General features: G+C 42.6%; 1 protein-coding gene across 3 annotated transcripts in view; it reads right to left on the reverse strand.

Moving 5' to 3' along the window:
- The window catches only part of LOC137423243 (homeodomain-interacting protein kinase 2), a 143,112-nt gene that overhangs the window by 16,655 nt on the left and 99,164 nt on the right, over window positions 1-27,293 (reverse strand). For 2 of the 3 annotated variants that reach the window (XM_068110165.2, XM_078774496.1), the window contains exons 9-14: window positions 21,738-21,856; window positions 16,994-17,112; window positions 12,376-12,564; window positions 3,372-3,590; window positions 2,446-2,630; window positions 1,914-2,002 (exon numbers count right to left, since the gene is read on the reverse strand). In XM_068110165.2, coding sequence (XP_067966266.2) covers window positions 1,914-2,002; window positions 2,446-2,630; window positions 3,372-3,590; window positions 12,376-12,564; window positions 16,994-17,112; window positions 21,738-21,856 — 920 coding nt within the window. The remainder of the gene's footprint in view (window positions 1-1,913; window positions 2,003-2,445; window positions 2,631-3,371; window positions 3,591-12,375; window positions 12,565-16,993; window positions 17,113-21,737; window positions 21,857-27,293) is intronic. The other variant, XM_068110166.2, reaches the window with a different exon arrangement.

The raw sequence follows: 27,293 nt of genomic DNA on the forward strand, positions 1-27,293 counted from the left end.
AGTTTCGAAAAAAGTGGTTGACCTTTGGCCTATGTTGACCTTTTGACCTCAAATATATAAAGGATTTTGTCGGACCACAAACTCTACCATTTGGTGACGTTTCATGAAGATCTGTTTAAAATTGTGACCTGTAGGCAAGTATAAGTGAGCGGACAGACAAACAAACAAACAGACAATATGAAAAATCACTCATAGAGTGACACTTGGCAAAAGAGAACAAAGTAGCATGGCACTCAGTGGAGCATCCTTTTGACCTCCAAAATAATTTGTGGTTGAATTCAGTGACCTGATATGCAAACCGTCTTCAAAGTTTAAGTTAATCGGATGAAAATTGACAATTTTAGTTATTCGGCCTATGTTGACCTTTTGGCCTATATTGACCTCAAAACTTGTTGGTGGTTGCTTTCAATAAGGTGATATGTAAATCCTATTCAAATTTCAAGTCAATCGGATGAAAATTGAGGATTTTAGAAATTCCAAAAAAGTGGTTGATCTTTGGCCTATGTTGACCTTTTGGCTTAAGCTGATCTCAACAATAGTTGGTCGTTTATTTCAGTTAGCCGATATGTATATCCTATTGAAATTTCAAGTCAATCGTATATAAAATTGAGGATTTTAGAAATTTGAAAACAGTGGTTGACCTTTGGCTTTTGTTGACCTTTTGACCTCAAAATATATAGGATTTTGTCGGACCACGAACTCTACCATTTGGTGAAGTTTGGTGAAGATCGGTTTAAAATTGTGACCTTGCAAGGATAAGTCAGGATCAATCAGTCAGGTGCAAGGAATTGCAAGGATAAGTGAGCGGACAGATAAACAATCACACACACAAACAAACACACAACACACAAACCGGAGTGATCAACATACTTGCAAAAAAAAAAAAAAAATTTGCCAAGTAACAAACAGACAGACAGAACCACAAACGCAACCGACCAAAATACTTGAAAAATCTTGGATTTTTGCAAGTAACAAGAAAGATGTCGTGCATAGCATAATACTTGTGAAATCCAAATAAGAATATTTGCCATGGAAACAGCAATTTCGAAATTTTGACCCATCAAGTGCTTTACATTAGAAAACCTCAGGGGGAAAAAAACACACTTAGAAAACTTGCCAGCCAAATTTGTTGCGTATCCAATTAAATTGAATGTTATGCACAATAGATTTGGCTGATAAGTTTCTAACTTCAGCCTAACAAGTGTTTTGTATGTTTTAGATGGCCTTGACTTTGAACTTGACCTTTGACTAATTTTGATCAAATCTTACTCACTTATACTACACATACGAACAAATAAGCTGTGAACATTTCAATTTGCCATCTTGAAAGATTATTAAGGTTTGGCAATAATAAAATCGCAAAAAGTCTGATTTGATTATCATGGGGTGAAATTGTTGTCATGGAAACCATTGACAGGCCAAAACGGCTAAATTGATCGTTCTGACTGTTGGTGCACCAAATCAGTGACCCACTGTGCAAATTCTGTTCATACTGCAGGTCAATCGGATGAAAATGAAAGATTTTGTGATCTTGACCTTTGACCTTAAAAACAACAGACTTTGAGCTTTTGACCAGCTGTACCAGGTGGTTAAACAGCATGAAAATCAGTGTAGAATTGCAACCTGTAGGCGACTGATATACAGACAGACAGACAGACAGAAGAATAACAGACCAGACCAACCAATATACGATCCTTACAGATGAACATAATCCCGTCAAAAGAACTGTTACAATACATATCTAAATTTTATGAGCAGAATAACTTGTAAGGAAGCGTACTGGCCTCTGGACGCCATGATTCTGGGCTTACATCGTGTAAAAATCGATTCTGACAACGAAATCCCAATCCTCACGCCCAGAGCCAAATCTATGCCTGCACCCATTAGCACACGTAAACTATGCCAATTCTTACCTGACTCAGGTTAAGTGGCTGTTGCTGGTACACTGGTCCAACTCCTCGATGAGTTCGCTGCGCCTTCCTTCTCAACGCTGATATACCATCTGCACACATAATATTCATCTTTTCAGCTAAAAAAAAAACCCCAAAAAACTAGAAAATATAAAATCGATGGATTATGCCTCCACTGGTGTTGGATGTCCACGCACTGTGTACGTTACAATCTTCTTGATTTCAATTAAAGGTCCCATAAAAAATTGAAGGTCACATAAGTGAGAGTATAGAAGAGAGAGACAATGGAGATAAGTTGAAGAAAGACAATATCAGGTGCAGCTAACTCGAGTTCTAGAGTGAAAATTCTTTTAAATGCAAATTTACCTTTGACCTTTGACCTGTGAACCCAAAACTTTGTTTCACCACTTGCATTTACCGTTATCCTCAAATTCCCATTTTTCTTCAATGGAAACATACATAACAAGTAGTGTATTTGGCCCCCGTTGACTTTAAACCAAATAATTTTCATCCGCCAATAGGCCACCGATCTCACCATCAAGAACTCCTGGTAGATCCTTATGTGGAGGTATAACGATAGATCGTGGATGCGAGTGCAGGAAGGCCTCATTCTTGCCCAGCGATTCCCGCCGACATGGGCTCCCCAACTGTGAACTGTCTGTGTCCGGAGAGTCTGGAACCGTCACACAGCTTGTTGCTTGCTGTCGCTGTTGTTGCGTACTATAGATACAAGTTCGTCAAAGGTAAGTACGTGTATTTTTCTTTCCTCCACAGTGTGTAAAGGCTCATATACGGTCAGGATTGCTGGTCTTACTTTCTGTCTCACTCAAACTTTCTTGCAAACAAACCATAAACTTTTCATCACACACTTTCCTTCGATTTTATTTAAGGCCTGGCCTCGATGAGGACTCTATAGTCCGTGACTGGAGCCTTCAACATAAAAAAAGAAAGTAAAACGACCCCCTCCATCCGGACCAAATTCAGATCCTGGGGGGACAGGGCCTTCTCCATCGCTGCTCCCACCCTCTGGAACTCACTACCTCACACCATCAGAGACTCCTCCTCACTCACCACATTCAAAACATCACTAAAGACCCACCTGTTCAGCACTGCATTCAACATTCAACCCACAGCATTTAACCCCTGACTATCACTTCTCCTTCTCCCTCCTTTTGCTTTAAATATTTCCCTATTGATTCTTGTCTTTTTGCACTTGTTGTTTTCATGTTTTGTTATGCATTATGTTTTCCACTCTGTCAAAGCGCCTTTGGGCTTCTGGAAAAGCGCTATACAAAATAAATGAATTATTATTATTATTAATACAGCAGAAACGTGACTCAAGCTAAAAGTTTTTATAAAATAGTTTTCAAAGCAAGATGATGATCAACTAGGAATTTTACAACCTCCATCAGTAGAGTTGCAGTGGACTGGGTGGGAGGAGTGGGTAGGGGAAGTCACTACCTTTCAGGAGATTCTTCATCCGTGTCACTACTGATGGTGATTATACTGACTGATGGGCTCGGTGTATCTGGGATGACAATCGGCTGCCGCTCTTGAGAGTTTTGGCCCCAGTTTTGAGGTGACTGGCAGGGCCTGGGGCTGCAGTGTGTAATGGCACAGCGAGGTGGGGTGTTCTCCTTCCCACGCTTGTGTTCATGCAGCCCAGCAGCTGCAGCCCTGCTAAGAAACAGTTTCTGTCATACTTGGAGCTCAAAATAACTTAAACTTTAAAAAATAGTGACCTTGGAATCATGGTGGAGCTTGTACATGTAGCACGTGCAGGACAATGACATCATTGTACTTTAACATTAATTAAAAGGAAGGTAGGAAAAAACATGGACAAATTAATATGAAAACTTTAAGGGATTTGAACCTGGCATCATCACACGTGCTCCGATGGGAACACCAAAACAAGACAACTTAATAACTGGAACAAAAATCCAAACATTTGTAAAATTTCGAATCGATAGGGAAAGCGTTTTTAGAGATATAATTATTTAATATTTTCCTTTAATCCAATATGGCTGCCACACCATGTGACCAATAATGTTTCATGATCATCTTTTAATCACCATGCCTAGTCAATGACACACGTAAAGTTTTGAGTCAATTGATTTGGTGGTTTCGGAGAAGATTGTTTTTTGAAGGTTTGAGGTTAAATCCAATATGGCTGCCAAACCATGTGACCTATGATGTCACAAATTTAATATTTCAATAAAAATGCGTCATAGATCATGTGCATGCAATTTCAGATTTTTAGGATATGGAATTCGATTAAAACATTTTTGGCTGGTATACCACATCACCTATAATGTCATCGTTATGATGATTTTGTTCCCCATTAGGAGTACTTGACAATGTGCCAAGTTTCAAATTTTTCCGTTCAGGGGTTTCCGAGAAATAATTTTTTTTTTTTTTGCATTTAATCCAAGATGGCTGCCATACCACGTGACATATGACGTCACAATTATTATAAAAACATTCTGCATGGTTGTCACTCCCACCCTGAAAGTTTCGTCTCAATCGGAAATGTGGTTACTGAGAAAAACGAGGTTTATCCCGTACGGACGGACAACCCGAAAACATAATGCCTCCGGCCACCTTCGGGGGCGGAGGCATTAAAAAATGTGCATCGTCCAACAAATTGACATTAAGCTGGAGGACCTGTCGGCCAGCACTGGCTGTTCAAGGACATTGAGGATCCAACAGTGTCATTCGCGCAGTAGGGAAGTTATCTTCTGCACCCCAAGGCCAAGCTATAAATTCTTAAATCTTCAGTGAAGTATCCTGCATCAAAGTGGCTACCTGTCCAGGATTGGTTCTACCCTAAGATCAAGTCACGATATGCCTCGGAACTCTGTAATGAGTTGGTCACCTATCCCAAAAACAATTATTAATAATCCTTGCATTGCCTTCAGAAAGTATTCACACCCCTTGACTTTATCACATTTTTTTTTTACAACCTGAATTTCAAATGGATTAAATTTAAATGTTTTGTCAATTATTTACACAAAATACCCCAAATTACAAAGTGAAAACATGTTTATAGAAATTTTTACAAATTTATTGACAATGAAATACAGAAATATCTAATTTACATAAGTATTCAGCCCCCTGAGTCAATACTTCGAGGAAACGCTTTTGGCAGTGATTACAGCTTTGAGTCTTCTTGGGTATGTCTGTATCAGCTTTACACATTAGTATTTTGGGAGTTTCTCCCATTATTCCTTGCAATTTGCTCAAGCTCTGTAAAGTTGGTGAGGAGCGACAGTGAACAGCAATCTTCAAGTCTTTCCACAGATTCTCAATGGGATGCAAGTCTGGGCTTTGGCTGGGCCACTGAAAGACTTTCACATTCTAGTTCTGAAGCCATTCCAGTGTTGCTTTGGCTGTAAGCTTGGGGTCATTGTCCTGTTGAAACTTAAATCTTCACCACAGTCGAAGGTCTTTTGCACTCTGAAACAGGTTCACTCAATTATTTCCCTGTGTTTGACTCAATTCATTGTTCCCTCTACCCTTACAACTCTCTCAGTTACTGACGTTGAAAAGCATCCCCATCGCATGATGCTGCCACCACCATGCTTCACAGTAGGGATGGTGTTAGATGCGTGATGAACTGCACTCGGTTTCCTCTAGACGTAGAGCTTTGCATTCAGGCCAAATAATTCAATTTTCGTCTCATCAGACCATATAATCTTTTACCTCATGCTCTCAGAGTCTTTCACGTGCCTTTTTGCCAGCTCCATGCGTGCTGTCTTATGCTTCTTTCTCAGGAATGGCTTCCATCTGACCACTCTCCCGTAAAGTCGAGATTTGTGATGTGATGCAGAGACTGTTGTCCTTCTGGCAGGTTCTCCCTTCTCAGTCAAGGAACTCTGTAGTTCTGTCAGAGTAGTCATTGGGTTCTCGGTCACCTCTCTGACCAAGGTCCTTCTTGCCCGGTTGCACAGTTTGGTTGGATGGCCAGATCTAGGAAGAGTCTGGTTAGTTCCATATTATTTCCATTTCCTTAAGATGGAGCTCATTGTGCTCTTGGGAACTTTCAACACACTATAAATTGTTTACACCCTTCCACAGATCTGTGCCTCCTCACAATTCTATCTCGGAGTTCTATGGACAGTTCCTTGGTCTTCAGGGTAGAGTTTCTTCTTTGACATGCACTGTCAACTGTGGGACCTTATATGGAAAGGTGTGTTTCTTTTTAAATCATGTCTTTTGGGGAGATCTCACGAGATCTTGGAGATGACGTCACGGATTTTCGAAGCTCCACACGGTCTCCACGTTTTCAAAGTTAAGTCATTGTTCACAATTGTGTTTTGTCGAAACTGTATTTATCTTTCGGTGTGTGAACCTATAGTGTGCTCCTTGGAAGTTTCTCGGTGTTTATTTTTCATAAATTAATCGTTTCTGTTTGCCGCGCCGCGTGTGAGGCCTTGTAGCCTCAGGCTTCCCCCGTCGAAGTTTGTTCCTTCCTTCGCTGTTTTTGCTAGGTTTTTTGATTTTCCCTTCTCCCCCAAACTTCACCGAACATCTACTCTTTTTCTAACGTTGTAACCCCCACCCCCCCCTCCCCCAATTTTTTATTTTTTATTTCCCTTTCTCCTCGTGTGCCTTTGTCCCATCGTGCGCCTCTGTCCATGTGCGCTGTCCCGCCCCACCCCCATTATCCCCTTGCCTTCCACCTTTTGCCCTGTTCAAGTGACTCGTGGTTGTCCATCAAGGCCCTCTCCCCGTTGGTATTTTTGTGAATATAAGATTGTTCTTCACGATTCTGTTTAAATATGTTTAAACTTTCCCCCGCAGTGTTTTATTCAGTGGTTTATTACAACACGCTGTTTTTCTTCCTATTTAAAAGGCTCCTTTCAATTTCCTCTTCAACTCATTCCATTTCAAAAAAATATTCAATCTCTTATAATTCTTTCTCACTACATGCTCTAAATTCTCATTCATTCCACCCCTCCTCCATCGTTCTTAAACGGATCGCTAACTTGAAAATCACAACAAACCCAATTTGTTATAAATGTTCATCTTTCATAAATCATCCACTTTCTAAACGTCCCCCTTGCCCCTCCCCTCCAAATCTCCCCCCTTGCCAGTCCCCTCCAAATCTCCCCCCTTGCCCTTCCCCTCCAAATCTCCCCCCCTTGCCCCTCCCCTCCTAAACTCCACCCTTGCCCCTCCCCTCCAAATCTCCCCCCATGCCCCTCCCCTCCAGATCTCCCCCCTTGCCCCTCCCCTCCTAAACTCCCCCCTTGCCCCTCCCCTCCAAATCTCCCCCTTTGCCCCTCCCCTTCAAATCTCCCCCCCTTGCCCCTCCCCTCCTAAACTCCCCCCTTGCCCCTCCTCTCCTAAACTCCACCCTTGCCCTTCCCCTCCTAACTCCCCCCTTGCCCCTCCTATTCAAAACTCCCCCCCAACCGCTCCCGTTCAAATCTCCCCCCCAACCATCCCTCCCAAATTCTCCCTCCTCCCACCTCCTTCTCAAAGCTGCCTCCTCCCCACTTCGTCTCCCTTCTATCTCATACCTCCACCACCCCAAACCTTCTACTTTCCTCTGCCCCCCCTCAAACAACCCCTCACTGTGCCTCATCCCATCACCATCAAACCTTTCGTCCTCCTCATCCTTCCCTTTCTTGTAACTCTTCTGTAATCTCTGACACACTATCAACTGCTCTTCCTACCTCCCCCTCTCATCCTTCATCTGACCCTACCCCTCCCCTCCCCTGTCCTGCACCCGATGCTCCCCCTCTCTCCTCATTAACGGTATGGACCTCAAAACATCCGGGGCCTTTGCTCAAACCCGATTTATCTCTCCATTCAGGTTGCTTCTGACAATCCAGACTTGATCTGCTTAACAGAAACTTTCCTCCTTCAAGATGTCTCTGATTCCTTAATATCTCTTCCTGGTTACTCCCTCCTCTGGTATGATAGACCTGAGCCTCGTCCTGGTGGTGGGGTGGCTATCTTTATCAAAAACTCTCTTCCTCACTCTCCTTGCACTGCCCTCTCTCCACCCCACCCCCAAGAGTACCTCTGGCTACGGCTTCCTCTCTGCTCCCACCTTTTGTTCATATGTGTTCTGTACCGTCCTTCAAACAGTGATGACTCCATTTACATTTCGCTGTCGGACAACATGGACCAACTTCTATCAACTCATCCAAACTCCCTCTTCCTCATATGTGGCGACTTCAACTGTCATAATGCCAGCTGGCTGGGTGTGGGTTCATCTCTCACCAGCCATGGCACCTCAGCAAAGGACTTCTGCGACTCATTGGGAATGACACAATCTGTCAATTTCCCGACCGGGATCTCAGTCAATGGAGTATCTTCTCTTCTGGACTTGGTTATGACTAACTTCCCTGCAAATGTCTGCTGCTCTTCTTCTGCTCCAATCGGTTCTTCTGATCATGTGCTTGTTAAAGTGGACATCTCTCTGGCCATTCTCAGAGAGCCTCCTCAGCGCCAACGAGTCTGGCATTTCACTCAGGCTGACTGGCACGGTCTGCAAGCAGCCATCAATCATCTGGACTGGACTCCCATCTCTACTGCCTCTGACATAAATTCTTCCTGGGAATTCTTCCAAAGCAAACTGCTCTCTCTCCTGCACAGATTTATCCTATCTCGTCTTCAGTTGTCTTACCCTTCCTCCCGTCCATGGTACACTGAATCTTGTGGTGAGGCAGTTGCCCTCAAACAACTTGCCTTTGCCTCTTGGAAGGCAAATCCAACTGAAGGCAATCTCAGTTCCTTCCACCAAGCTCGGAACAAGTGTGTGTCTACCCTCAGGAGTGCCAGGAAGCACTATCTCTCCACACTCAAGATTGAACTCTCAAACCTGTCTCCTTCCTCCAAATCCTGGTGGCATCTGGTCAAATCCGTTTCTGGTGTTTGTTCCCCCTCCATCCCCTCCCTTACCTCAAATGGCTACACAGTTGACACCGCACGTGACAAAGCCGAATGCCTCAACTCTGTGTTTGCCTCAAAATCTTGTGTCCCAAACCCATCTCTCTCTGTTCCCACCTTTCCCAGTCGTACCCAACTGCTCCTGGACTCTGTGTCCTTCTCTCCTGACAAGGTGGAGAAGTTTTTGTCAAACCTCGACTCTGATTCTGCAACTGGACCAGACGGCATCAGCCCACGGGTCCTAAAATCCTGCTCTGCCGCTCTGTCTCACCCTCTCTCTGTTCTTTTCACCCTCTCTCTGTTCTTTTCACCCTCTCTTTTGCTCAAGGTCATCTGCCAGCATCTTGGAAATCAGCAAACATTACCGCTTTACACAAAAAAGGTGCAAAAACAGATCCTTGCAACTACAGACCAATCAGCCTGCTTCCAATTATCAGCAAAGTCATGGATTCCATCATTGCTTCGGATATCAAATCCTTCCTCTTCTCCAATGGCTTGATCTCTGATCATCAATTTGGATTCAGACCAGGTCATTCTACTCTGGACATGTTGCTTCTACTGTCTCAACAATGGATGGAGGTCCTCAATGCCAAAAAGGAAATCAGAGCTGTCTCACTTGACATATCACGTGCCTTCGATACGGTCTGGCACCCAGCTCTGCTCACCAAACTCTCCTCCTGTGGTATCCATGGAAATCTCCACTCATGGCTTGCGGACTTCCTCTCTGGTCGTAGGCAACGTGTGGCCCTGAATGGATTTCTCTCATCTCCCCTTCCTGTTCTGGCTGGAGTTCCCCAAGGTAGTGTTCTGGGCCCTGTGCTATTTCTGGTCTTCATCAATGATCTCTCCGACTCTCTGGAAAATCCTCTCTATCTCTTTGCTGATGACTCCACTCTCTGCCGCTCCATTCCTCATCCCTCAGATCGGCAGTCTGCAGCCTCCTCACTCTCTGCAGACCTGGACAAAATCACAGACTGGTCAAACAAGTGGAACATGTCTTTCAAACCTGACGAATCTCACACTCTTACTATGTCTCTCCGAAAGGACCGACTGGAAAACCCTCCCATCTACTTTCTCAACAATCCACTCCAAGAAGTTCTGTCGCTCAAGCTTTTGGGTCTCACTATCTGCCATGATCTTTCTTGGGAAAACCACATTTCCAAGCTGGCCTCCAAAGCCAGACGCCGACTGGGCATCCTCCGTCGTGCGAAGTCCTTCCTTGGCACACCTGAGCTCCTCACCACATACAAAGCTTTCATCCGCACCCCAATGGTATACTGTTCCCCCCTCTGGGCTGGTGCTCCTGCCTCACACCTAGCTCGGCTTCACGCTGTTGAAACCAAAGCTTTCAGAATCATTGGAATCTCCTGCGAAGAAGTTAACTCCGAGGGCCTTTCACTCACTCACCGCAGTCAGGTTGGTGGTCTTTCAGTCTTCTACCGACTCCTCTCCGGCCTTGCTCCCCCAGCTCTCTCTGTACTCTGTCCCCCCAATAATCCTACAGGTCGCACAATATCTGCCTGCAACCCTCTTATGGTTAAACTGCCAAAATCTAGGCTCTCTGCTCACCTTCACTCTTTCATTCCCCCCTTTTCTCCCACCTCTGGAACAAACTCCCCCACTCCCTTCAATCCCACTCCTCCCTCCAGGTCTTTAAAACAGCTGTTCACCACCATCTCTTATCTTCCCCCATCCAAAACCTTGATCTTTTCTACCCCCGCTAATTCACCCCAGATACACCTTTTTTTTTTTTCTTTCTTTTTTTTTTTATTCCAACTTCTTTCCTGGAAGTCCTTGCAGTGTTCATATGTTTTATACCTCTCCCACCTCCCCCCAAGCCCTCCCCCTCCCACATTTCTCCTGATGTCCCTGCTCTCAAATGTTGTGTTTGTGTCCTTCCCCCTCTCTCCCCATCTTGACGACCGCTCCCCTTATTTTTTGTGTTTTATGTGTCGGTTTGACTTTTTGTGTGATTAATGTTAGCTCTTTCACAAGCCTCGATCTTGTATACAAAAAATATATTTAAAAATGTCCAAGCAATTGGACATGATTTAAGTTGAGAGTGATTTAAGATGATTTAATATATCATAAAGAAGATGGAGAATGAAAGAGGCGGATTTGGGGTGTTTTAACTGGGATAGAAAAGATCAAGGTTTTGGATGGGGCAAGATAAGAGATGGTGGAGAACAGCTGTTTTAAAGACCTGGAGGGAGGAGAGGAATTGAAGAGAGTGAGGGAGTTTGTTCCAGAGGCGGGAGAAAAGAGGAATGAAGGAGTGAAGGTGAGCAGAGAGTCTTGATTTTGGCAGTTTAACCATAATAGGGTTGCTGGCAGATCTTGTGCGTCCTGCAAGAATATTTGAGGGACAGAGAACAGACAGAGCTGGGGGAGCTAGGCCGGAGAGGAGTCAGTAGAAGACAGAAAGCCCACCTACCTGCCTGCGGTGAATAAGTGAAAGGCCCTCAGAATCAGCTTCATTGCGGGAGATACCAATGATAGATTTGCGATAGTTTGCGGATTGCGGCCAATGCGCTCAGATAATCGTGGGTTGGCGAACTATTTTCCTCATTTACTCACCTAATTAATTAGCATGAGCACATTTAAATTTATTTAGCATGAGCTAATTAATTAGCAATAACCCCCTCAAACTCTCCAATATCATCATCACAATCATCTCCATCAACTTGTCTTTATCGTAGGCATCATCAACATCACCATTGCATTATTGAATCAAGTTTATCATTATTATTAAAGGTAAGTTTCATGATCTTCATAACTAGAAAAAAACAAAACTTATGTTCTTAATGCAGGAAAATAATACTTCATATTATGTTCCTAATAACTCTTATTTATGAAGATAAATAGCACAAAAACAATACAGAAACACGTTAATTAAGGGTACAGTTTGGACAAATTTTAAAGCTGAAATCCCTTACCATTTTTCCCCATTAACCCCTAAGTTTGTGGATTTGTGGTTCAAGAGGATTTTCAAGAATGTAAAATCCACGAATGGCAAGGTTTACGTATATACGTAAACACTGCACTGGGTATCATGTTCTATTAACCCTTTAGTGTTTTCCTGTGTCAAGTGCTTTTCATTTTTGTTGTACTGCATTTGATTTATGGATCTGCATGTATTTGTGTCCGTCTATCCTTTGCCTCGGGATTCTTTGTTTTTGTCATCCTGTGCCTTCTTATAATAAAATGATTTTGTAAGACCATGCTTCATGTGGTGGTTGCCGTTACAAACCTCTCGTGTGAGAAACCATTTCGGCGCATTTTGGTAAATTCCTGGGGGAGGTGAAAATTGCCAACATTGCTTTTAAAAGACCAGCAGAATTATTAATCTGACTGAGGAACGAGAGAGACTATTCTGCTTGTGTCCTTTGCGGGATTCGACCTATCCTATGGGAATTAATTATATTTCATCATGGAAGGTTTGGCATTAGAAGACCCGTCGACGGGACAGTACTTCCTGCTTTATTTTTTTTTCCATTGCATGGTATTTCTGTTTCCATTGCATGAAAAAATACCTGAATAAAAATCTTTGCTTTCTACCTACCGGCCAGGCTTGGTCTTATTCTTGCGTGGAGCAGAGTATGGAGGTGGATTCGGTGGTGGTGGATGTGGTCGTACCACATGAGTAACCCCCATGCTGAGTGCTTGTGCAGTGGGCAGTGCCATGGGACCAGCCAGGAGCTGTGGTTGCTGCACCAGTGTTCCATAATGGCTGCCGTGTGGATGTGGGTTCCTGTTGATATCAGCCAAATGGTAGAATAGTCAGGTTAACCCGAAATAATGCAGGCAGTGAGAGATCTCTACAGGGCTAGTAATATGGAGCAATATGGAACCCAATGGTTGGACTAGATTTTCTCTTTCACAAAAACCTGGTCAACCTCTACCTCTGACATTATTACCACAAACAAAGAAACAAATTGAATGCAAAGGAGGCCCATTTCCAAAATTCAGCTGAAAAGCACCATGGCAGCAAGGGGACAAAAGTAGAAATACATTTTCATGATTTAATATCAACAGAGGTGCGGCTCTTAGAAGGGCAACATGAAGGATGAAATTGATGAACAAGCAAATGAAGCCGTTAATGAATAGCTTCAAATTTGCCTTCTTATATACCACTGCGGCGTGGTAAACTATGAGAGAAATTGTAAAGACAGAAAGTGAGGCATTCAAATAATAACCACATACTGTGTTCTGTGTTCAAAAATACTGTGTTCAAAGAATACTGTGTTCAAAAAGTATCCGACCTTTATTTTTCGTGCGTAAAAAAAAAGAAGCTAGGGAGGCGTTGATTGGTGCACGTATGTAGGCGATCCTAATGCGCACGCGTGAATTTTTTCCCACCTGCAGAAGCTGTCATTCGACGGCAGACCGCCGATGAGTGAGGAAATGTAAGTGAGCGCCGTCGGATTTTCGTTTTTGACAAAATGACGGAAAAACTTGAACAACGCTACTGCATCAAATTTTGTGTTTCATCAAACTTGCATCAAAACTGCAACTTGGTTTCTGGGTCATACCCATAAACCCAGGACTCATCGCCAGTGATCACTGTGTTGAAGAAGCTGGGATCGCTGTTCACAGTCTCCAGCATGTCCTGTGTGATCTCCAAACGGAGTTGCTTCTGCTCAATCGTTAGCAGCTTTGGTACGAACTTCGCTGAGATTCTCCTGAAGCCCAAATCCTCCTTCATAATGGAATGAACGGTGTTGAATCTTGCGGATCGTTTCCACTTGGGAATCGCCAAGCTTTACACAAAATTTGATGCAGTAGCGTTGTTCAAGTTTTTCCGTCATTTTGTCAAAAACGAAAATCCGACGGCGCTCACTTACATTTCCTCACTCATCGGCGGTTTGCCGTCGAATGACAGCTTCTGCAGGTGGGAAAAAATTCACGCGTGCGCATTAGGATCGCCTACATACGTGCACCAATCAACGCCTCCCTAGCTTCTTTTTTTTTACGCACGAAAAATAAAGGTCGGATACTTTTTGAACACACTACGTATATGGTATGGGGTCTGACAGGTTGAAGCAGAGGTAACAAACTTACCTTTGAGCTGTCTAATCTGGGTTGGATTCCTGACCTGACAATAATCTGTCAGATGGTGCCTTGCGGGCAGGGTGTTGCATGAAAAAGTCAGCCGTCTCTAAGTAGGACATTAAGCTGAGGAACCGTCTGCTATCTGGTGGGAATTAAAGATTTTATGGGGTAGGCAAGTGACTCTCCGAAGAGTAGTTGACATATCATTGGAACCTAACCAAATTACAAATTCTTGCCACCTTCAGTCAAGCTTCAAGCCTGGCCAGCTGGTTCGTGAAAGACTTTGTTCCAGAAACTTTTTGCGGCCAAACCCACAGGAGGTGGGAATAGTCAGGGCCATTACAGACGTAGTCGTAAATATACAGGATAAGAAAATGGGGGGAAAGACAGGAGAAACAAGTGTTACGCCTAGGTCCCCCGTCAGTGAAGTGATGTGAGTTGACAAAGTGGAAGACGCAAGGCGGCCATCTTGGATTTTGACGTAGCGACCCAAATTTTCAATAGCGTTCTCCCTTATGCGTAGATACACCCACACACCAGATTAGAAGTTAGTAGTTCGTTTATTTTTCAAGATATTTCGCTCACAAGGTTCAGACATACATGGCGGTGGCCATCTTGGATTTTGACGTGGCGACCCAATTTCCAATAGGGTTCTTCCTTGTGCCTAGATACACCCACACACCAGATTAGAAGCTCGTTTATTTTTCAAGATATTCCACTCACAAGATTCAGACATACATGGCGGCGGCCATCTTGGATTTTGACGTGGGTTGCACCCGCACACCAAATTAGAATTCGGTCCTTCGCTTATGCACACATGTACGGACGGACGGAGGGGAAAACCATAGTCCCCCTTTCGCTCCACGGTGCGACGGGGGACAATAAGCTTGCGGAGAAAAACTGAAAAGCTCCAGCAACAACATAAAAATAGACTTGGAGGAAATTATCGTGAAGGTACAGGAATGGTGACTCGTAAGAATATAAATTAGACAGCAATGTGGGTGAACATCATAATAGGAGAGGCAAAAGGACAGCAACTCAAAAGGAAACAAAACTAAATAAAAAAATGCTGCCCCAAAGCACACAATTAAAGTGTAGGATTGTTATTGTAACCAGGCCACAGTTTAGCAGGTAGGGTGATTGTGGAGGGAATGGCCATAAGTGTGTAACATGGTGGAATGGAGGAGCAAGGGAAACCACTGAACTTTCTACCAAGAGACCAAATTCAGAGAAAACTGTAATGTATCGGCAAGCCGACTCAAGTGCAGGTTATAAAGCCAAAGGCTGATATATCGGTTGATCTTAAAAGAATCCAAAAGGTTTTCTCCCAAGATATGAAGGAACGGTCTTGCACCAGAAAACTTTTGTGCATGTTTTTCCTTTTCTATGCATTTTCCAATGTGTGTGAATAATGAGTGTGTGCTGTTTGATGGCATTTGAATAGAAGTCGTGTTTATTCTGGCTCCTAACCCTTTTGAAAAAGGGAAAGGTTTTTGACTCCGTTTTGTAAACCCTTGAGATAAGCAGCAAAAACTGCTGAATGGTTGACTGCCAAAAGCTGTTAAAACATTAAAAAGAAAAGCCATGGCATCACTTCAATGTCGACGACAAACATCAAGGGCACCAATTATTCCTGCCATACATGCTAAGTCAAAGCCAAAGGCATTGGTAGTGTGACTGTTAGGAATCAATGAGAGAGGACCAAGTCAAACGATTTGGAATGAATGAATTGAAATGGAAGCAGAGATAGTCAAAACAAAGAGGAAATAAAACAAGTATAGATACATTCAAAGTACACCGCACCCATGCCAAATAAATAAATATCCTCCAGCGCGGTATTGCCAGGGTGCCTTCGGCGATACCACTGTGCAACACATCGAGACGGTATTGGGAGGGAGACGTGTACAATAATTGATTGATTAATTGCGTAATTAAAATCAATAAATAATGATCATAAAATAATTTCTTAATCAATTGGCTCATAGCATACCTGAACGACCAGTGCTTCATACGAAGCTGTACCTTTTTGAAAATTAATTAAATAAGTCATTAATCGAAAAATATGAAATAATTAATTGATTAATTGATCAATCAAAAATATCCTTGATAGCCACATCATTTGGTCACTGTGATGCCCAAATATTAGCTTCCTAGCTCAAAAGGTGCTTGAGATATTTCCCAGATGAGAAAGAAAATAAATAAGTGATTAATAATGAAAATAAATAAATAATAATAGTAGAAGAATTAAATTATTAATCAATTGGCTAATGGAATACCAAAACCACCACTGTTTCATCCGAATCTGTAACTTTAAAAAAATTAATTATGTCATAAATCGAATAATTAAATAATTAATGGCTTAATTGACTAATCAATAAATAATCGATTAATTGATTAATCAATAAATCAGAAATATCCTTTACAGCCAGATCACTTGGTCATAATAACAGCTTACTAACTCAAAAGGTTCCTGAGATATTGCCCAGATGAGAAAGGAAATAAATAAGTACATAATTAATCGATTAATAATTAAGTAATTACTCGTAAATAATTTATTTATTTATTTATCCAAAAACAAAAAATACCGTTTTTGCCAAAGCACTTGCTCACTAGTGTGCCAAAATTTCAGATTCCTAGCTCAAAGGATGGCTGAGATATCGCCCGGATAAACAAGAAAGAAAGAAAGAAAACAAGAAAACAAACAAGAAAGAAACCGTTGTGAAAACTGAGTACTCCCTTTCAGCGCACGTCATTGCCGGGCCCCCTTTGGTGCCCAGCAATGACGTCATGCAGCACCTGGAGATGGCATACGAAAGCAGCGGTGTAGAATTATTAAATGCCAGTAAAGGTAAGTCCATTCTACAACCCTCTGTGGCCATGAGTACATTTGTAACTCATGTAGTAGTGTGGAACCAAATGGAAAAAAACATCATACTCCCAATAGCAACACAGAATTCCATAATCAACATCCCTTTGTCAACAAAATCACAATTCTAGGACCAACAAACATCCAAAAGAGGCAACAAACAACAATAAGCTTCTATGATACCAATAATTATGAACAACTGCAATATAATAAAATAAAAAACTGAATTATTTTAAAGTTCAAGATCTTGTCTGAATATTACCTCCAGTCAGGTATAGCTTCTGATAAGATGGCTGGGTGTTGCATTGTGCCAGGAGCTGCCACTCCCGGTAGTTGCTGCCATGCTGGCAGCAGAATTTGCTGCCCACTGCCAGGCCAAGCCTGTTGCCAAGGAAACATTCACCCGGCCAAATAGGAAGGGAGTAAAGAAAATAGGTATCAATTGGATGTTGGGATACAGCAAATCACGTACCAGTTTGGAGAGATTAAGGGGGAAGGGGAAAGAAGGGGGGAAGGAAAGGGGAAAACTAGAATGCACTCGAGGGAGGAGCTGACTCATGTCGTTAGAATTCATGGTTGCTTTGTGTTTTGATGTACTATAACAGGCCTGACACAGGAGTGTGTAGCTGAAGTTTTTATCCACATATCATTGAGTATGGTAGTACTCCATATGAAGGGATGGGGATGGTGTGTAGAAAATGATACGCTGAAAAGCAACTGTGGCGTGAAGTCATACACCTTTAAAACACATACCTTTCATTCTCGAGTGTTTTCACGACTGCATGACTGAGAGAGTCGCTAGGATACATCGCCAAAGTACCAAATTAGGAGATCGCTAAACTGCCAAATTGTACTTCTTTCTTCATCAGCCAGCATAGTATAACAATGGCTGAAGAGATTACAATTTTTCTAATGGGGAGGAAGGAGCGAAATTGTCTCTGACACATTGCACCCACACCCTAACCAAATTTCTTTTTTGATGAAACAAACTAAAAAAATACAACCACAAGCCTTTGAACGCCATGAGTGTGTGTGTGTGTGTGTGTGTGTGTGTGTGTGTGTGTGTGTTTGTTGAACATTTAAAGTGGCACTGTTCACCATATCCTACATTGTTGTATACAAGTGCAGGTTGTTTCAAAAAGATTGATACAAATTTGACTTCCTGCCATTTCTTTGTTTTTTGACCTATACTGTTTTACTTTTCAGGGTTTGTTGGTGTTATCGTGGTATTTCTTCTCTGTGATTTCTAGCTCCGTAGCTCAACTATGCCATTGACAGTGGAGCAGAAGACAAAATTGGTGGCTCTGTGGTACGAGACTAAATCAACAACCACAACAACATTTTCTGGGGGGCAGACCCACCTGAGGAGATCACTGGGAGGTACCTGAAGGGGCCTAAGGTCACTTCTGTGCCTTCAATGCCAGATGGGGAATGCTAGGGCCTTACTGGTTTGAGAATGACAACACCAGGACGGTGACGATCAACGGTGAGCGCTACCGGGCCGTACTCCAGAAGTTCCATAAAGATCTAGCCCAAAGGTCAACCAAAACCAGCTCAGCATGACCTGCTTTATGCAGGATGGTGCACACCTGCATACAACTGGTGACACCATCACTTTCCTGCAGCAGCTCTTCAGACACCGCCTCGTTGCCCTGGGTACCGCTCTGTCTACGTCAACCGCCCTGCCACACCGGATGATCTGACGCAGGAGGTGTCAGACTACCTCCAGGCAGTGCCACATGCGACCTACAGGAAAGTTGGACAACTTTGGAGTCAGGGTCAATGCCTGTCTGAACAGACACGACCTCCAGAGGGGCACAAATCGAGATCGTCAATAACAAGGATTTTGTGTAAATGCAAATCTCAGACATTGGCCTCTCACTAACTCCAGCAGTAACTTACTGCAATAGCAATCAGTGGTAGAACATACCATGTCATAAGCTTTGAAGGAATGTTTGGTTCACGTTCCTGAGGTTTCTGTTTCTTCGTAAATGAACGTTTAAAGTTGTATCACTCTTTTTGAAACATCCTGTATACTCCATTGGTTACACTGAAACTTTGATGGATGTCTCTCCCTCGATGTGTCGGACGCAACGTGGATTCTTGGATCATATGATTCACCTAACGGATTTGTTGGACTCGCACGATCTCTTTCCTACAAATTAGTTGCACATATCACTCCCTTCCTTCCCATAACACTTTTGTTAATAAGACCCAGCAAGGGGTTTGGCCATATAAGATCTGTTCATAAAAGCCATGAGGTTTTAACAATCAGGGGGAATAGTGTGAACGAAAAACCTTCATAGATTCTTCAGATCCTCATGAGTCACCATTGGTTGTCGGATTAGACCGACCTGAGAGCTACCGCTTCCATAAAACGAGGGCTTCTTCTCCTTCATGTCATCAAAATATTTCATGTCTATCTCCAAACCTGCATTTACATAGTGGTGCTTTTGTCTTGATTAGGTGGTACACCTTTGTCTGTTTGTCTTCATCTTTTTATTATGCATCTGTGCACAGCCATGTCGACACGAGGCCCCTCTTTTAATGGACTACTTTTCGCTTGTACAAAGATATTTCTGTGTCTGCCAGCATAGATCTCATCTCTCTGCAAGACTACTGACCGAGTTGGGTCTTAATCATGCAATGCTGGAATGCACGACAAATGGAACTTCAAAAATCTGCCAAAAATCCATGGATACCAAAATACCTTAATTGATTCTTGCATATCTCATCAAGATCTATCCAAAAAATATACTTGGGTGATTTTTTTAAGGCCCCACATCAGTTATTTTGGCCTAAACTTGGTAAAAAATACTATAGATTCTAATTTCAGAGGGGTTTAATGACCAGTGGGGAGACTTGAATCCAGAAGTCTTTCACAAAATATGGAAGACTGGTGCCAATGGTTCTGAGAGCAATACCACCATTTTAGGATCAGCATCCCCTACAGTGTAAAGGGTTGGGCTGAGGTTCAAATAAAACCCGCCATTCACCCTTTGTATGACAACTTGTCAAAAGTGAGTTAGAGGCTCCTGATATTTTTTCTTGAAAGCCCTATTTCATTACGAGTCTAACAACGTACGACGGTAGCCTCTAATTTAAGCCCAGGGTGATTTTTCTGGTCAAGGCCGCACTTTTACTTTTGGTCAACCTTTGCCAGGTCATGGGACGAATGGAGGTGTGGGGGCGGGGAGGAAGAATAACTAATTTTTTTTTAACTAAGCATGCCTGAAACACCCCAGGTCAATTTTTCTGAGAGGATCAGTTGACAAAAGTCTCTTTTCTGGATGAGTTTGCATGGAATGACCCATAAATAAACTGTAGATATTTGGATAAGAAAAACTTTATACTCCAAATTATTAAGAACAATGTCCAATATACACAATTTAAGTTAAAACTAACCATGACTCTAAATGACCACAAAATCTTTCATATTAGACACATGGTAGGAATCACACTACGGGAAACATAAATGGAGAAGTGTCTGTTTGTAAGTTTGTTTTATTGTGTGTTTGCTTGACGTCTATGCACTCCTAAACTCCTGGATGGAATGAGTTGAAAAGTAGTGGTTGTATTCAGGGTGTGCCCAGGGATTTTTTCGGTGATAATTTTTTTTAATAGGCTGGGAGGTTCAAGGTAGGATTTGGAACTAATTGATCTTACAAGTCAATACAAAAACGGCACTCGTTAGAGCACATACCTCCGCCAGGCTGAATAGTTTACGTTTTGTATCCCACTGATAGGCCGGATCTGGATCAGTACCTGAACCAAAATCGGATCGACTTATTCTTGTCACCAAACTAACTCGTCCACCTAGTTTTGTCATAAGTCGGCCACAAATTTTTGAAATATCGTGCCATATATCGTTTTTGGCCCCATATCTTCATGGTGATTTCACTTAAAAAATTGGAGTATCCGGATCCTGATTCGCATCTTTACCAAAATCAAATCAATTCACTCTTGTCACACACCAAATCTGTCCACAAAATTTCATCTGAATCCATCCACAACTTTCTGAGATACCCTGCTCACAGACAAACAAACAAATGAAAAATCGGTCAGAGACCGAGGACTTGCCGGAATGTACTTTTTTGTCGGCCATTTTGGACAAATATGGCGGCCGAACCACGTGACCGGTGGCGTCATCATTATTGGTTTTCTAAACTAATTTATTCCTTGATGATGCTCAAGAAATTTCATCTTGATCGGATGAAGTTTTGTACTTGTCGAATTATGATGTCATAATGGAGGCACTAATGACATCATCATTAACATATTTTATTCCCCATGGAGAGTTCTTTACAATGAGCCATGTCTCAATTTTTTGTATTCAGCCCTTTCGGAGATATAGAGGTGCAAAGTTTTTCGGTTTTTCCAAGATAGCGGCCGAACCACGTGACCGATGACGTCATCATTATTATTTTTTTCTCCACCAGTTTATGCCGACATGGCGCTCAAGAAATTGCATCTTGATTGGATAAAGTTTTGTACTTGTCGAACTATCAAATTATGATGTCATAATGGAGGCCTTGGGCCGAGAGAGTTAAAAATCGGGCACAGTCTATTCCAGGGCAAGACAAATATGTGTGTAAAGTTTGGCGATTCTACGTGCAGCGGTGTAGACATAGTGCTGCGCACAGACAGACAGACAAACAGACATACAGACAAACCAACCGATCAACATACTTGCCGGAATCTTTTCCGGCAAGTAACAAACAAATAGACAGACAGGCAACCATAACCTCCATCAACCTTTGGTAGCAGTGGTCACAACATGCGCTAATTCCAAGGGAAATAACCCTTCCATTAGGACGGGTTCTTTACTAGTTGATCAGATTTTCAAATGAGCAGAAAAAACGATGACATCAAACTTTGAAAACATTTACAAAATTCACAAGACTACATGTTATCCAGTCCTGTGTTGGTCATCCTGAGCACAATGATGCAGTTGCAGTGAAAGCTGCAATGTTTGATGAAATGTAACAAATATCATGGACAGACACCTGCGCTAGAACCCCGTGCTGAATCTGCAGTGGCTGTGCAGCTGCTTGCGTCATGATGGGAACTGCACTGTCCATTCGAACTGCGTATCCACCTGGCTTCCCCGGTGAGCTATGTAATCCTGCAGAAAACAACAAAGGTAAAAGACACAGCAGAATGTCAATTGCAAAATGTAAGGAAAACTTTGGGAGAGTTAGTACAGAAATAAGGCAGTGGTCTCTCACTCAAATAGTGATGAATACAGGAAAAGGTAGTGACAGGAGAAACAGTGGATACTTTTTAAATCGAGTTGGTTAGGTATTTAGAAGTAGTGGAGATGGGGGAGCACTAAGATTTCACCATGATTGAACAAACTTCATGGGACTGACAGCCTCCTCCTGCATTGAGGTTGCTTGTATTTATTGAGGGCCATTACAGAAAAGAGTGCATACAAAAAGTATACTTGACTTGAGGCCAATTCACACTCGGAAACAGAAATGCGTTTAAAGGCTCACATGTTGTTGCTGCCATTATTGTTGTGTTCATATCGCAGAAACGTAAGCGATTCAGTTGATTCTCAAAACTTTTCAAACTACAAAAATTCAACAAATATGTTGATCCCGCCACACCTCTCCACTACCACTAAAACTGTGAGATAAATTGATTAATTGATATATTATGATAAATTACATTGTTGCATTAGGCTAACCCCCGCTCTAGAGGGGAAGATGGCCTTAAAACGATCATTCATTTTTCATTCACTTTGTTGCATTACACCTCACCCATATTCATTCATCACATCTTCTCTCACATGTAGAACTGTCTTCCTGAGTCAGTTGCCTCATGCCCTTCCTTGGAGGACTTTAAGTCTGATGATCACACAACTTCATAGTCTCTACCATATCTACCTCTGAGTGTCACCAAATCCACTAAGACTCTGTCACACTTTAACAGTGGTGGATTATTATCATGAAGGAACCTGAGGCCTCATACTTGAGGGGGCGTCCAATAAGCTCAGAAAACAATATCACCGTCATCTTCACTCTTCAGCACCAAATAAGGAGCCCCACAATGTATATATATAGATATATATATATATATATATATATATATATATATATATATATATATATATATATATATATATATATATATATATATATATACAGTGAAACCTTGACTTACGAGTGCACCAACTTACGAGTTTTCCGAGATACGAGCCGTCGCTCGGGCGGTTTATTGCTTTGAGATGCGAGCCGAGATCTGAGTTACGAGCTTACGCCACCCGCCACCAAGTGGGTTCCGGTCACGTGGTTATCTTGCCGTGCAAGCATCTCTGCCGTATATCGCTGCTGCTTTGTTTTCGCATTTTGGTTATTTTGGAGCTTACGCCACCCGCCACCAGGTGGGTTCCGGTCACGTGGTTATCTTGCCGTGCAAGCATCTCTGCCGTATATCGCTGCTGCTTTGTTTTCGCATTTTGGTTATTTTGGAAAATTTCTTAGTTTTAACCATGGGTCCTAAGAAATTGAGTGCCAAGGGCAGTACTGAGAAGAAGAAGAGGATGATGTGCTTGGATATAAAACACGCAATCGTCGAAAAACATGAGCGAGGTGTGCGTGTTGTCGACTTGGTGAGGCAGTACGATCGTAGTACTTCTACGATATGTACGATTTTGAAGCAGAAGGAGTCGATAAAGGCTATAACGCCAGCCAAGGGCGTTACGATTATTTCAAAGCTCCGGACCTCTATCCATGAAGAGATGGAGAAGTTGTTGTTTGTGTGGTTGATGGAGAAGCAGCTCGCAGGAGATACCGTGACCGAGAACATCATGTGTGAGAAGGCCCGAGACATTTACCGGGATTTGGTGCAGCAGGCGGCGGGAACATCAACGGACGAGGCATCGGAAGAGTCATTCAAAGGCAGTCGGGGATGGTTTGATAATTTTAAGAAGAGGACCGGCATTCACTCCGTCGTCAGGCATGGTGAGGCAGCAAGCTCGGATGTGAAGGCAGCTGAAGATTTTATTAAAACTTTTGCCGAACTGATAGAAGCCGAACGATACATCCCCCAGCAAATCTTCAACTGTGACGAGACAGGGCTCTTCTGGAAAAAGATGCCGAGGAGGACGTATATAACGGCAGAGGAGAAGAGCATGCCAGGCCACAACTTGTTCAGAGTGCCGGCGATAGCTCGCCTGCTCTTTGTGGAAAACACGGTGAGATCCTTAACATCCAACAACTAATGGGACGCAAACGGGGCGCCCAGTTTAGCGGTACACACATTGATGAATCACCCTGCCTGTGATTCACTCATGACAGGTTATAGCTGGGTCGGGATTCAAACCCAGGCTGGACAGTTTAGAGTCAAGTGTGCGTACCTCCAGTCCAGGCCATCCTGCCAACTTGTATGCTGCATACAGGTGAAATATAAAGCGCGAGATATTTTTATATATACTGTATATTTAAAAAAAAATTGGTGTGGTTTTTGGCGGGCTGGAACGGATTAATAGCATTTCAATGCATTTTAATGGGGAAATTTAATTTGAGAAACGAGCAAATTGAGTTACGAGCTCGGTCACAGAACGAATTAAACTCGTAAGTCAAGGTTTCACTGTATATATATATATATAGATATACACACACACACACATATATACAGTCACGTGAAAAAGTAAGTAACCCCATGTAAAGTTTTGACTTTTTCAACATATTTCAACATACAGCTATTTGATCTTCATTTCAACAATATTGATAAATCAAGGTGATATAATGTAACAAATATCATGAAACATTTACATTTTGTAGTCCATTGTATAATTTAAATAAACATAAATGCAAATTTCGCATGTGGAAAAAGTAAGTACACCCCTACATTTATCACTACTTCAAATACCTAAAATTAGAATCAGGTGCGCCAGCTCAGGTGCAAATGATTATAACATCGTTAGAGAGGATCTTGAAGGAACTTGTCTTATTTGAACCTCAGACATTTAGTTTGGTTTGCTCTTTGTTGTTGAAGTGTACGGCGTCACCATGCCTAGATCAAAAGAGCTCTCTGGGGCCTTCAAAAAGAAGGTTTTAGATGCCTACGAGTCTGGGAAGGGATTTAAAAAGATCTCCAAACAATTTGAAATCAATCATTCGACTGTCCGGAAGATCATCTACAAGTGGAGAAGATTCCAAACAACTGCCAACGTGTTCAGGCCAGGCCGCCCCAGCAAGTTCAGCCTGAGAGCAGACAGCAAGATGCTGAAAGAAGTCTCTAAGAACCCCAGAATGTCATCATGGGACCTACAGGTAGCTCTTGCCACTGTTGATGTCAAAGTGCACAAGTCTACCATTAGAAAGAGGCTGCACAAATTTGATCTACATGGGAGGTGTGCCAGGAGGAAACCTTTGCTGTCCAGAAAGAACATCAGGGCAAGACTAAAGTTTGCCAATGAACACCTAGGCAAAGACCAGCACTTCTGGAACAATGTGCTCTGGACAGACGAGTCAAAGGTAGAGCTATTTGGCCACAGTACCAGAAGACATGTTTGGCGAAAACCAAAGACAGCATTTGACCACAAGACCCTGATACCAACTGTAAAGCATGGTGGTGGAAATATTATGGTTTGGGGCAGCTTTGCTGCATCAGGGCCTGGGCAGCTCACCATCATAGAATCCACTATGAATTCTTCATTGTACCACAGGGTGCTTGAGGATAATGTGAGGCCATCTGTCGGAAAGTTGAAGCTCAACCGAAGGTGCACCTTGCACCATGACAATGACCCTAAACATACCAGTAAATCCACCAAGGAATGGCTGAAAAGAAAGAAATAGAGGGTTCTGGAATGGCCAAGTCAAAGCCCGGATGTAAATCCCATCGAGATGTTGTGGGGGGATTTGAAACGAGCTGTGCATGCAAGAAACCCCTCAAACATCGCACAGCTGAAAGAATTCTGCATAGAGGAGTGGGCAAAAATTTCTCCCAGTCGATGTCAGCGACTGGTAGACAGTTATAAGAAACGCCGATTTGAGGTTGTTTCTGCCAAAGGGGGCAATACCACCTATTCGAGCTAAGGGTGTACTTACTTTTTCCACATGCGAAATTTGCATTTATGTTTATTTAAATTATACGATGGACTACAAAATATAATGTTTCATGATATTTGTTATATTATATCACCTTTATCTATCAATATTGTTGAAATGAAGATCAAATAGCTGTATGTTGAAATATGTTGAAAAAGTCCAAACTTTACTTGGGGTGTACTTACTTTTTCACGTGACTGTATATATATGATGTCCATTCTTGCATCATTTGATGCATATGGCTGCCGAAGCAGTTTCTTGACTATTGGGCACAACCCTGGTTGAGGCGTCACTCCTACGTAAGACACTCGAATGACTCATTCATCCCCATAAGCTGGTACTCATTTTGCCGACCACGGAAGAATGACAGGTTGAGTCAACCCCACCTGGTGTTAATTCAATGACCAACCGTGATATGAACTCAGGACCCTAGAGTCTCAAGCCAGCACCCGAACCGTTAAGCCAACACTAGGGGTTGTCTGTATATAGTATTGCCCAATAATTAATTTCCTAACTGATGATTATTCAAGGTTTAGCTTTATAACTATTATTGATCAGCTGAATAATGGACTGGCTTACCATAAAGCGGTGTGTACTAAATTTGTTTTTTTGTCCAAAGTGACCACAATGGACAGTGCAGAATTGAAGTCACTGTGACAGGTTGGCACAGTGTTGTCCTGATGATATTGAGAACAGCTTGGCTGATGAAATGGTTCAATTCATATCGTATGCTGATAGATGGTTTCCATAATAAGGCTGAAAATCATGACTGTGGCAGTGAATTGATCATGTATCGAATACTTTTGCAACATGGATTGAAAGTTGTCTTTGCTGATCTGGAAATAGCTTTTCGAATGTATTTATGCCTCATGGTCTCAAACTTGCAGTTTCTCAAAGCTGAAGCATATAAGGGATGAAACTACAGAAAGCATGAAGCAAGAGCGGCTGAAGATTCTCTCACTGATGAACATAGAAAATGACATTTTGTGGGAAGTGAGGTGTGATGATATAATTTGAGATGTCGCAAACCAGAAAGCTATAATTTTGGGCAAAACCTCCCCTCCCCTTCCCCCCCCCCCCCCCATAGACGCCCTTGAACCCCGATTTTTTTATGGTGGGCCTCGACTGGCCTCGCCACCGAGCCTATAACCTTCCCGGGGCCCGTCCCGACATTTTTAGTTCTTTTTGAATGAATTTACTACTATAATTCAGCTTTTACTCGCAGCCGTAGAAGATTGACTACTATAATTCAGCTCAGCTTGTAATTGCGAAATTGGCCCAGCCCGGCCGAAGCGGCCTCGACCGGCCTCGCCACCTCGCCTATAACCTTCCCGGGACCCGTCCCAACATTTTTAGTTCTTTTTGAATGAATTTACTACTATAATTCAGCTTTTACTTGCGGCCGTAGAAGATTGACTACTATAATTCAGCTCAGCTTTTATAGCGAAATGGGCCCAGCCTGGCCGAGGCGGCCTCGACCGGCCTCGCCACCTAGCCTATAAC

Source organism: Myxine glutinosa, chromosome 3 (assembly GCF_964187855.1).
Source record: "Myxine glutinosa chromosome 3, kmMyxGlut1.1, whole genome shotgun sequence".
NCBI lineage: Eukaryota > Metazoa > Chordata > Myxini > Myxiniformes > Myxinidae > Myxine > Myxine glutinosa.